Source organism: Mus pahari, chromosome 6 (assembly GCF_900095145.1).
Source record: "Mus pahari chromosome 6, PAHARI_EIJ_v1.1, whole genome shotgun sequence".
Taxonomy (NCBI): Eukaryota; Metazoa; Chordata; class Mammalia; order Rodentia; family Muridae; genus Mus; species Mus pahari.
The window spans coordinates 86,137,465-86,149,069 of NC_034595.1; the positions used below are offsets into that span (position 1 = coordinate 86,137,465).

Consider the following 11,605-nt stretch of genomic DNA (forward strand, 5'->3'; position numbering starts at 1 on the left):
AGTGAGTTCCAGGACAGCCAAGGCTACACAGAGAAACCCTGTCTCGAAAAATAAAATAAATAAATAAAAAAGAAAGAAAGAAAGAAAGAAAGAAAGAAAGAAAGAAAGAAAGAAAGAAAAAGAAACTTGGCGTGTTGTTTGAGAATGGAAAGATGGGTGACTGGGAGTGCCCATGGCACTTAGTGACACTCCAGTTGTCCTCATCCAGGTGTCCTCGGCCCTCAGCAGGTGCACAGCCAGCCTGGGACTCCTGCGTGCACTGTGGCTGGGCAGGGACCAGAAGCCTGTATATCCTACCTCTACCCTCCTTCCTGAGGCCTCAAGGGGAGACAAGCCTGAGGGTAGCTAGGTTGGTCAGGGCCAGGCGACCAGAGCTCCCTCCCACAGCCTCACATCCTCACAGGGATGCATGAACTGTGGGATCCGTGGAGTGTGGGGATCTGCATGCTGAGGGATGAAGGGTGGTCTCACCCCTGGGGGCTTCTCCTGGCTCCTTGGCAACCTGCCTGCCTGAGACGGTCTTCTAGGCCTGTTACCTCAGCATTCTTACCTGTCAGACCACGTCGGGGAGGTTTAGGTAGTTCAGAGCTTAACATCACAGCGTGCCGGTCCAATCAGAGCTCCGGGTGTGATGTTAAGAATGACCATTCTGAGGAGAGATCAGGCAGCCTGAAGTGGCACATAGCCACGATCCCTGCTCTGTTCAGAAAAATCAGAGAGTTCCACAGAGACCTAAGCTAGACTCCAGGAAGAACTGCCCAGCAGGACAAGGCATTATAGTGGCTGATGAACTCCCCATGCTCCACAGGGCACCGGCAGAAGATAGAAGACCAGACCAAGGCCTTCCCTGACCGCTTTGGAGACCTGCGCATGCGTGTAACACCAAGCACACCCAGCCCCCGTGGCTCTCTCAGCACCACGAGTCACTTCAGCAGCCAGGCCCAGACCCCAATCCAAGGTACGGAGGAGCAGAGACCCTTGGAGAGCAGGCAGGGGGTTGGATAAGGATCCAGGATACGGTCCATCTATCCCGGGCCAAGTCCCTGGGGAAGACAGCTCCCCCAGTGTTTGTCGGTGGACAGCTGGGGCAGTCTGCAGTCTACACTCGCAGGTCTCCCAGGGGCTTCTCTGTACCAGGCCTTTGCCCGCTCCCTCAGCAAATGCTCACTGACTCATGCTCGGTGCCTGACCCCGGGATGAGTGGGAACAGATGTGACCATCCCTCCCTCTGAAGTTCATTAGTCCACCGGGACGTGAGGGCAATCCTGCAGTGTCCATCGAGCCACAGCAACTGTGTCCCCACTGTACACACAGCCCTACTACCCCAGCTCTCTCACAGTGAGGAGAGATAGGGTGAGGCTCCTTCTTCTCCACGGCTGAGTCCTAGTCACACCAGAAGCTGTGATAAAGGATGGCAGTGCTGCCTAGCTCAGTCTCCCCATCCAGAGTGACACAAACAGAGAGCCCTGGGGTCAGCGGCTGCCCCAGTTGCTCAGCTGGGGAAGCTGGGCTGCAAGCAAAGCCCCCGTTGGTCCCATATGGGGCAGGTGCCTGGCCAGTTCTATGGCTGCCCTCATACTTCCGTTAGGAGCCAGAGACAGGAGGCTAAAAGTAGCTGGCTCAGGTCAGTCAGGGGCAGATGCCAAACCACAGAGGCCTGAGGGCTAGCTGCTGCCCTGTGTGATACCTGTCCCTTCTGATCACCAGTGCTGGCTCAGGGCCACTGTGGCACGTGATTCAATGGAGGCTGAAGCGGGTCGGGGCCTTCTGGTGGCTGAGTTTAGTGTCTCCCTGGCTTGTCCTTAGGTGGGCCTGAGAGGGGCCTGAACATTAGGATCAGAGTGGGCTATATGCTGGTACCTCTGTCACCTCCCGTCTTCCCTTCTCCACTTTGGTCATTCCGTGGGGGTCAGGCACTGCTGGGAATATTATTATTCATGTGTTCTGTGCATGACACAGGGTCAGAGGCATAGCGCCACCATCCCTCCATGTTCCAGGAAGCTAGCCCAAGGAAGGGATAAGCCCTGACCCCAGCATGCCTGAATCCATGGGCTTGTGACTTGGAGATTTGGCCTTTGAGCCCCAGGTCCTCTAGATAAGTGTTCAGCATCTCCCTCATACCCAGCTCTGACCAGGAGTTTGTCTTTATGTCACCCCCACAGGCCAGCACCTACAGAGCCTGGCCTAGAAGGGATGGGGGTCTAAGGTAGGGACACGCCAGAGGCCAGCAGGTTCCTGTCCATCGGTTCTCATGAGAGAAGAATGCATGTTTGCTCTGTCACAGTGAGAGAGTGTGGTCTTTGGACTGTGTGCTCCCAGGAGCCAGAATGAGCTTCTGCACAGCCCTGGGCCTCACCTAGCTAGTATGGCATGGATGGCCAGTCCTTCTCTTACTGAACCCTGACAAGGGATTCTTCAGCCCCGTGGTACCTCCAGCTGGCCCTTTGGTGTTTAGGAGAGGGTCCTGGATACCCTAGGGAGAAGCAAACTCTCAGCCATCTTGTCAACCTGACCGGTTCTAGCCCTGCCTTGCACTGGCTGTGTGATCTTAGGCAGGTCGCCTAGCTTCTCTGAGCCTGTGTTTTCTTATCCACAAAGTGAAGAGGCTCCTGTCACAGTGTGGCTTTGGCAGACTCACGTGTGAAGAGTCACACTCCCTGGCTCTCCCTCCTGGTGGGACTCCCCTCAGGATGCCCCACAACTTCCCTCAGTGCCTGTTAACCGCCTTGACCCCCTTGCTTTGGACACTGCAGTCAATGCCAAGACCCATGGTCTCCCCTCCCCACCCCCCGCTGCAGACACCCACAATGGGGGCTTCTCACAGCTCAAAGGGCTCATTCAGCTATACGCAGCAGTCGGGGCAATTTGGAGAAAATAAACATTTCCTTGAGCTGCTAGCTTGGCTGCCTGACAGTGGCCCCGACAGCTCAGATTTCCTGGGGCTGTGAAGCTAAGCATGGGCACAGGAGTCTGAGGAAGCTGCTGAGGGTCCGAGGGGGCACCTGGGGCAGGTATGTCCCCACCACTCTGGAGGGGAAGCTGGAACAATGAGGACAGAGGCAGGAAGGGACACTGGCAGCTCCACATGGCCGAGGCTCTCCGCTGCAGGACCAGAGTCCCACTGTCCTCTCCCAAGTCTTGTTTGGTCTGCTTGGAGAACAGGGTCCGAGCCAGCAGGCATCTGTATCCAGCATCCTCTCATCTTGCAGCATCCTCTCTGCAGGATATGGGCATCAGGCATCTCCCCCTCCCAGGCCTCAAGACACACTCACCAGCCAAGGAGTCCCCAGTTTTTATTTCTGAAAGCTCCAGTGGCCTGCCCCTTGTCTGTTCTCCTTACCTGGTGCCAAGGGCAGCCCTTCGAGGTGACCCACAGCCAGGCCCAGAGGCACTGACGCATACCCCAGAGACCCAAGGAGTACCAGTTACCCGAGGGCACCCAACACCCTGGGCAGAACCCAGGAAGCAGGCCTGACCTCTGATTCCTCAGGCACATCTTGATCATGGCCAGAGGACCCACCCAGAGTAGTACCAACCCTGCTAGCCCAGGACTAGGGCCCTCCTGGCCTTCCAGGCATGAAGGAGCCAAGGTTTGACAGGCCGAGGCTCTGGGCCACACTCAGGACTATGCCCTGCCATTGCTGCCAGGGTCCCAGGAGGGCCCTAGGTCAGGGTTTCATGTTATGACACCTTCATTTACCTCTGTTGCAAAACTAAACACTTGGGGAGTCCTGACCACCAGGGGGTCTGGAATTCTCAAGGGGGCTCCAAGATAGGGGGTGCCAATCAGCACACCTGCTTTTGTGATCATGGGTCCCCAATCCCAGCATTCACATGGGCAGCTACTTCTGGGGACCCAGAGTAAGGGATGTGACAGCAAAAGATGAGGCAGCAAGACAAGTGGAACACTGCAGACGCTGGGCCCGGCTCTGTCCTCTGCATTTGGTGGCGCACGCCTTTAATCCCAGCACTCGGGAGGCAGAGGCAGGTGGATCTCTGAGTTCGAGGCCAGCCTGGTCTACAGAGTGAGTTCCAGGACAGCCAGGGCTATACAGAGAAACCCTGTCTTGAAAAACCAAAAAAAAAAAAAAAAAAAGAGTTTACTCAGTTTCATCTAGGTCCTTGGGAAGCTGGTGTGGAGAGGTTAAGTGACTCGGGACACATGGGAGTGAGAGTCAAAGCCAGGGTGATCGAATGGCTCCAGAAGCCACCGGGAGAGCCCAGCTGCCTCCACAAAGAGGCAGTAGCTATGGGGCCAGTGTTGGGGCCCAGGACAGGGTGCTCTGTGACCTTCATGCCGCTCCCTTGCTTGGGTCACTGTTTTCCCACCAATGGGATTAGCTTTGTTCTCAAAGCCCGAGTGAATGCTGGGATTGGGGACCCATGATCACAAAAGTAGGTGTGCAGATTGGCACCCCCTATCTTGGAGTCCGCTGAGAATTCCAGACGCCCTGGTGTTGCTGTGTGGTCGGGACCCCCAAGTGCCTCCAACTAGGTGTTTAATTTTGCAACGGAGGTAGATGAAGGTGTCATGAGTGTAGTTGTGTGACCAACATGCAAGGCAGCCTTGAGGGACATAGGCTTAGGAAGTGGGGGTGACGACCAGCAGATCCCCCCACAGCTAATACCCCAACCTACCAACCTACCTACACACACACACACACACACACACACAGGCCTCGGCAGTGAACAGAGAGGCCTTCGGAAGCATTCTGGAACTTTCTCTGCCTGAGTGGAGAATCAGCCTTTCTGTTTCTCTGCCTGTTTTTTTCCTCTTCAGAGGCCAGGACTCCCAGTCTCATGGGGCCCCTGGGGACTCTATTCACACCCTTGATCTTGCCAGCTCTTCAGAATGAGGTGGGAGCCCTGTCTGCTGCGCACCTGACTGACACCTCCCCCTCTTGCTGTGTGTCCCCAGGCTCCTCAGACCTGAACCCCTTCTCCGACCCTCGCCAGTTTGACCGCTCCTTCCCTACGCTGCAGAGCCTCACAGAGAGCCGCTTCCCGGACCCCAGGATGCACTACCCGGGAGCCATGTCTGCCGCCTTCCCCTACAGCGCCACACCATCGGGCACGAGCCTGGGCAGCCTGAGCGTGGCGGGCATGCCGGCCAGCAGCCGCTTCCACCACACCTACCTCCCTCCGCCCTACCCCGGGGCCCCGCAGAGCCAGAGCGGGCCCTTTCAGGCCAACCCCGCGCCCTACCACCTCTTCTACGGCGCCTCCTCCGGCTCTTACCAGTTCTCCATGGCAGCCGCGGGAGGTGGCGAGCGCTCGCCCACCCGCATGCTGACCTCCTGCCCCAGCGGCGCTTCGGTGTCAGCAGGCAACCTCATGAACCCCAGCCTGGGCCAGGCTGATGGCGTGGAAGCCGACGGCAGCCACAGCAACTCGCCCACGGCCCTGAGCACACCGGGCCGCATGGACGAGGCCGTGTGGCGGCCCTACTAAGACCCCTGGGGACTCTGGGGCCAGCCGAACCCTTCCCTCCAGCCCGAGGCTACAAGAAACAGACTTGGACCTGGTCCCAGGGGCCAGAGCTGACAGTGGCTCCCAGAGCTCTGTCCAGCCACAAGTTTGAACAGAGGATGTGGGGACCTCCCACAGGACACTGCTCCAACCCAAATCGATGTCCTCTCTCGCTGTGCATCCCAAAACCCACCTCTGTCATCTCCAGCCATGCCCAGGAGGAGGGCCTTTGCTGACTTTGTCTCACCCCCCACCCTGGGGACCATCCATACCCATCAAGCCAAACACACACACACACACACACACACACACACACACACACACACACACACACACACACACGAGTCCCCAACTTAACTTCCCCCTGGTTCCAGGCAAGCAGACCCTGATCAATTCTAGCTTACCTGAAAACACCAGGCCCCAGAGCAGACTCATCCTGGGTGGCAGGTCCCTCATCCCAGGTGGCAGGTCCTTAAAGCAAGGAAGGCCATACCACTGTCCAGCACACTCCAACTTGAATTGCCTACTGGGTTCTCAGGGGCAGACAGGTCCTGGCAGAAAGTCTTACCATGGGGATCGGTAGCCCTGCTCACTAGGTCCAGCCAAGCTGTGCTCTGGGCCTTGCCTCCCAGGCCACAGTCCCACTCCCAACTTGTTTGTCCCTAGAAGCAAACAACTTTGAACCAAAAGCATCTCCATCAAGCATCTAAAACCTCTAACGGGGCAGTCTGTGTATACGAGAGCCCAACTCCCTGCCAGTGTGATGTCATCAGCCCCACCACCACCACCACCAGGGTCCTGACCTCACATTCTTCACAGAAGGGGACAAGACCTCCAGGAGGCCCTGTGGAGTCTCTGGTGAGCTGTGCACTGGCAGAGCAGTGTCCAAGCAGAGATCAGATGTCCTCTTCAATCTGTGGGAGATTGTCAGTGGGGTAGGTTAAAAAGCTCTTACCAGAGCTGGCTGGCTCACAGCTGGTTTTTCAAACTGAGTAAGCCCCTTACAAGTTTCCTTAGTGATGGTCCCTGCCATGTGCTTGGCCTTTCCCATTGCCTGCACCCACAACAGCCACACACACACACACACACACACACACTCTGGTAGGTCAGGGGGTCCTGACAATCCTGAGCAGATACCTCCCATTACAGTGTCTCTTGTCTCACCCTTACTGGAGGAAGAAAAAAAAAATCTATCTCTTGGAAGTAGCTGAGGTAACCTTCCAGCTCCCTGCGCCCAGAGGGGCCTTCTCACCTCTTCTCAGGAAGCAGTTGCGACCCTTTGCCCTCCTACCTGCTTCGCTACTGCTCCATGGTACAGAGACTATCGCAGATGACCAAGAAAGGTACTTTCAGGATCCCAGGGCCTAGCTCTGTGTAAGCCACCCCAGACAACTACCCGCCCCCATCGCCTCTTTCTCATCCCTGAGTCTTGTGAGTCCTACAGTGAGCCCAGACAGCCTGGGCTGATAAAAAAGAAAAAAGAGAGGAGACACAAAACAAACAAACAAACAAAAACAAAAAAGGAAAGAAAATGGGTCCTTATCTGCAAGGCTACTTGAAAGTACAGGCTATAACGAAAGCGCACGGAACCTGGGGAGTTGATACAATGTTACTGTAATTGTGTGGGTGTCGATCCTTTGTGACATTGTTACCCTGAGGTATACTCCCTGCAGTAAGCCGGGCTTCCTGAAGTGGGCCTGCTTCGCACTAGAGGCTGCTTGTATGTTTGGTTTGTTGTTTTGTTTTTTTTTTGTTTTGTTTTGTTTCATTTTGTTTGATGCACAACTTGCTTGTGCAGGTTCATCTTGGGTACTATTTAACTGTCAAATGGAATTTGTGTTTGTTACAATAATATAACAGATGCCTTGAAGGACCCTCGTCAGGCTTCTGGAGTTGTGAAGGAGGGTGGGATCTCCTCCTCTTGGGCAGGAGAGAGGAGGGCACTGGATGTGGTTGAGCTGGCTGTGTGGGGAGATACTCCAGGGCTGGGGAGTCCACCATCCGGCTCCTTCAAGGTGGTCACAGAGACCCTGGAAGGTCACTTTCCTGGCTGGGCTGAGTCCCCCAGAACATCAGGTGGGCCTTCATGATTACACTAATCCTCTCTTCCTTGGTTGGCTATGCTCATCCCGCAGAGGCAGAAGCCACTGCAAGGTCCTATCTGTCACCTGGATGCAGATTTAGGGAGGGACAGCCACCACATTCTCAGTTCTCAGGGGAGTCCTCCCTGGGATGGGAACCCCTGTTGAGTGAAGACCTTCCCAGAGTAAGGGGGCTTTGGGGGGATAAGGATCCCTCTGGAGAGCCCCTATGAGACAGCAGCCCCTCTCACCCCCACTGGGGTCTGCTTGCTGGAACACTCAAAGCAGAGAAGACAGGACTGCAAATCGGTCATTTGGAGATGAAGTCCTTCTGACTAGCAAAGAAAGCTGTCACGGCTTCCATGGCTCCCTGGAGCTGGTGGTTACCAAGCCGAGACCATAGCCTGATAATTGGGGCTGTGGATAATAGTGTGGGGACCTAGCTTGATAATCCCCCTCTACTCAGATAATCCCCCACCCCCAAGCCTGTGCCCCTGACCAGATGGGACATACAGATTTTCCTAAGATAGATGTGGCTCTGTGGTGCCCACTTCAGAGTTCTAAGACCTTGCCCTTTTGTAGGACCAGTCTAAGATCAACCACCAACAAGAAGTTCCTGTTTTCCCAGCCTAGACCCAGGACCCTTTCCTACCCAGCAGCGCCACAGGATTCTAACCACAGCTAATGCAAGACCTGTTGCCAGGTACACCCAGGGTGGGTCACCCAGCAGGACCTCTCCCTGGGTTAGAACAGGAAACTGTCTTCCCAGCCCACGTGCTTCTATTTGGTTTATCTCAGGGAGGACCCGTAGGTGGCCCCTACAACTGAAGAGCAAAACCCCTGACTATATTTAACTCCTGTCACTTGCATCCCACTTGTCAAAAGGAAACAAACCAAGAGGTGTCCCCAGATTAGCTGGAGGCAGCTGGAGGAAACCATGCAGTTACCGCTGAGGCCTGTAGGGGGCGGAAGCACTGGCTTCCAGGCAGCAGAGAGAAAGGAATGGTCGGTCCCCTCACCCCACCAAATCTCCCCCGCCTTAAACCCCCTGCTTTGGAGAGGAATGTGGGCTGCTATTAGGAAGAACTCCTCAGCCTCTGGAGAGCTGCTCTTGGCCTTCCTGGAGTGGCAGTGACGGTAGCAGCTTCCTGTGTCTGCCCTGCAGAGCCACCCTCCTGGTCACGTGTACCAGATGTTAGCACAGTCACACACAGATCTTGAGCTCCCAGGCCACCCCACCCCACCCCACCCCCAGAAGACAGGGACCTGGAGAGAAGAGCTGAGTTCTGAGGAGGAAGCTTCAGAAGCCCTCAGGCAGGCTCCCACACTGCTCGCCCAGGGAGGAGGCCAGTCTGCTGCCAGCCCGCGAGCCTTGAGGTCTTCAGTGTCTCATCTGAGAGTCAAGGGATCCACTGCCTTGAGGATTTGTGACTGGCTTAGTGGTAGATTTGTGGGAGCTCCCAGAAAGGCTCCCACCCTGTGACAAAGCCTACGATAGCTTTAACTCTGGTCTTGAGAAGTGCGCATCCTTCCGGGGCAACCAAGAGAAGGGAAGTCTGAAGGGGCCAATGCTGTGGGACATGAGGACAGGACCTGACCCAGACCCAGATCTGCTTCCTTCTTAACCAACACCCCTCCCTGACCCAGACTGCACTCCCACAAACGGCCAGAACCCCAGCTCCCCCCTGCACACCACACCCCAGCCCGGAGCACTTCAGTGGCTCTGTTCAGCTCAGGGTCATAAATGAAATGAGCTGTCAAAGGAGCCGAGTATAAGAACCCTCACTGGCAGAAACCCAGACCTCCCTCGACTCCTCCCCATGGGACCCTTGCAGAGAGCGGGGTGAGGGCCCATGTCCCCCCAATATCCGCTGCCACACCTGTGTGGTCCAGACCAGGGGAGTCTGGGAAGCCGGATTCCAAGCTTCCTATTTTTAGTTTGCAACTAAGAGTGGGCTGTTTGTTTTATATATTTATATCCACCACAGAGTGCCTGGCCGAGCCAGCCAGGACTGTAAAGGGATGGCGGTCCTGATGCTGTGGATACCCCTTCTTTGCTGTGCCTCCGGTGCTGGTATCTAAGCCTCCCCCGTGCTCTAACATATGCCTGCCATTGGCCACGTAACCCTGCTCTGCCTCTGGGGACAGGGGGACAGTATCTTCAAGGCTTTGGTCTCAACTCATTCCCCAAGTCCTGCCAGCAGATGAGCGAGTCACAGCAAAACATAGTCTCAAGACAGACAGGACAGCACAAGGGTTTGGAGGTGGTGGTGTCTCTTTCTCCTCAGACAAGATGGAGAGATGGCTAGATCATAGGGCAGACAGGATGGCCTTTTCTATCGGGGAGTCTTGTGGATAAAGGTATTGAGGGGCGGCTTGGGGTTGAGCAGAAGAGGACTGTGGTGAAGGGCAGCTGGCCTTGGTCACAGGTCACTGGGGAGCCAAGGTGCGGAGTGTGGGAAAGAGAGTGGGGGGCCACAGAGAGAAACTTGCTAGCAGGTCTCCCATTTGGTCTGAGACAGGGAGAAGCTGTGATTCATTCAGGAAGAGCTAGACAACGGCATCCTAGATGCCTCTAACCCTGATGTCACAGGAAGGACTCCATGCCCTGACCATCTTTGAGTTTGGACATGCTCCCATTGTGTGGCCCTGGTTGACTTGGAACTTTGCTATGTTGACCAAGCTGGCCTCGAACTCACAGAGATCCACTTGTCTCTGCCTCCAGAGTGCTTGGATCAAAAGCATGCACCACCAAGCCTGACCAGGGTGGATGGAGTTTAACGGAGCCATTGGAACAGGGTTTTAGGGGTAGACATTGTTACTGCTCAGTTAGCCCTTTGGGGATTTCCCCAGCCCCATTTCAGTTTCTTCATTATAAGCTTCTGACTAAAGCCAAGGGTCCCATGTCCCTCAGTCTGACCCAGCCATACCAGACACTCCCTCTGCCTGCAGATGCAGAGATCGTGAGAGGAAAGGCCCAAGTGCCCAGGCTAATGTATTACATTTGAAACCCTTTTTCTTTTAAAGTTAGGATCTCATGTAGCCAGGCTAGCCCTGAACTTCTGCTCCCCCTCCCCCCCTGCCCCCCTCCCAAATTCTGAGATTATGGGTTTGAACCATACCTGCTAAATGGTGCTTTTTTTTTTTTTTTTTTTTTTTTTTTTGGTTTTGGTTTTTCGAGACAGGGTTTCTCTGTGTAGCCCTGGCTGTCCTGGAACTCACTTTGTAGACCAGGCTAGCCTCAAACTCAGAGATATGCCTGCCTCTGCCTCCCAAGTGCTGGGATTAAAGGCGTGCGCCACCACCGCCCGGCTAAATGGTGCTTTTTAAAGTGACATTATATAACTTTTAATCACGGAAGGAAAACAAAACAAAACAAAACAAAACAGGAAAATACAGATTCCTAAAAGCAACATAAGAAGGTTTAACTGATAATTGCCCTCTTTCCGACAGTGACCACTGTGAACATTTGGAGTTTTCCCTCACATTTAAACCTTTGTCTTTTAGTAAATATCTTAGTACTCTTAGAAACGAACATCTTTCTAGTCATTCACACTGTGCATTGTTTAATCAATGTAGTTTTAAAACTAGAGCAGGAGTTGGGTGTAGTGGCTCACCCGCTCGCTCCGCACTCAGAAGGCAGAGGCAGGTAAATAAATGTCTGTGGGTCTGGAGCCAGCCTGGCCACAGAGTGACTTCCTGTCTCCCATAGATCAAATCCTCAAAGTCAAAGGAGGGAGTCCCCCGAGAGGGTTAATGCCAGCCCCGAGGGGAAACAAGGCCATGTTCACTCTTCTGTGCTGTGCCTTCCATGACATAATTTTACTATAAAAACCATCATCAGAGGAGAAAGGGGAAGTAGAAATGAGAAAAATGTCCTTTCTTAGAAGCAGAAGCGGGAAGAACTCAAGGCTGGGGATGAGGCTGCAGAGAGGAGCACTTCTCAGCGTGCTCCAGGCCTTGTCCCCCCCCCCGACTCCTCCCAACTCCCCTCTGACTCCCCCCCCCGACTCCCTCTGACTCCCCCCAACTCCCCCCTGACTCCCCCCCAACTC

The 11,605-nt window shown here is 54.8% G+C and overlaps 1 protein-coding gene across 3 annotated transcripts in view; it reads left to right on the forward strand.

Annotated features, from left to right (window-relative positions):
* Positions 1-5,524, forward strand: part of Runx3 (RUNX family transcription factor 3) — a 56,046-nt gene extending 50,522 nt beyond the window's left edge. The window contains exons 5-6 of one of the 3 annotated variants that reach the window (XM_021200467.2): positions 809-958; positions 4,919-5,515. In XM_021200467.2, coding sequence (XP_021056126.1) covers positions 809-958; positions 4,919-5,451 — 683 coding nt within the window. In that variant the 3' untranslated portion in view covers positions 5,452-5,515. Of the gene's footprint in view, positions 1-808; positions 959-4,918 lie in introns of all 3 variants that reach the window. The other 2 variants (XM_021200468.1, XM_021200469.2) reach the window with 2 other exon arrangements.
* The last annotated feature ends 6,081 nt before the right edge of the window (positions 5,525-11,605 follow it).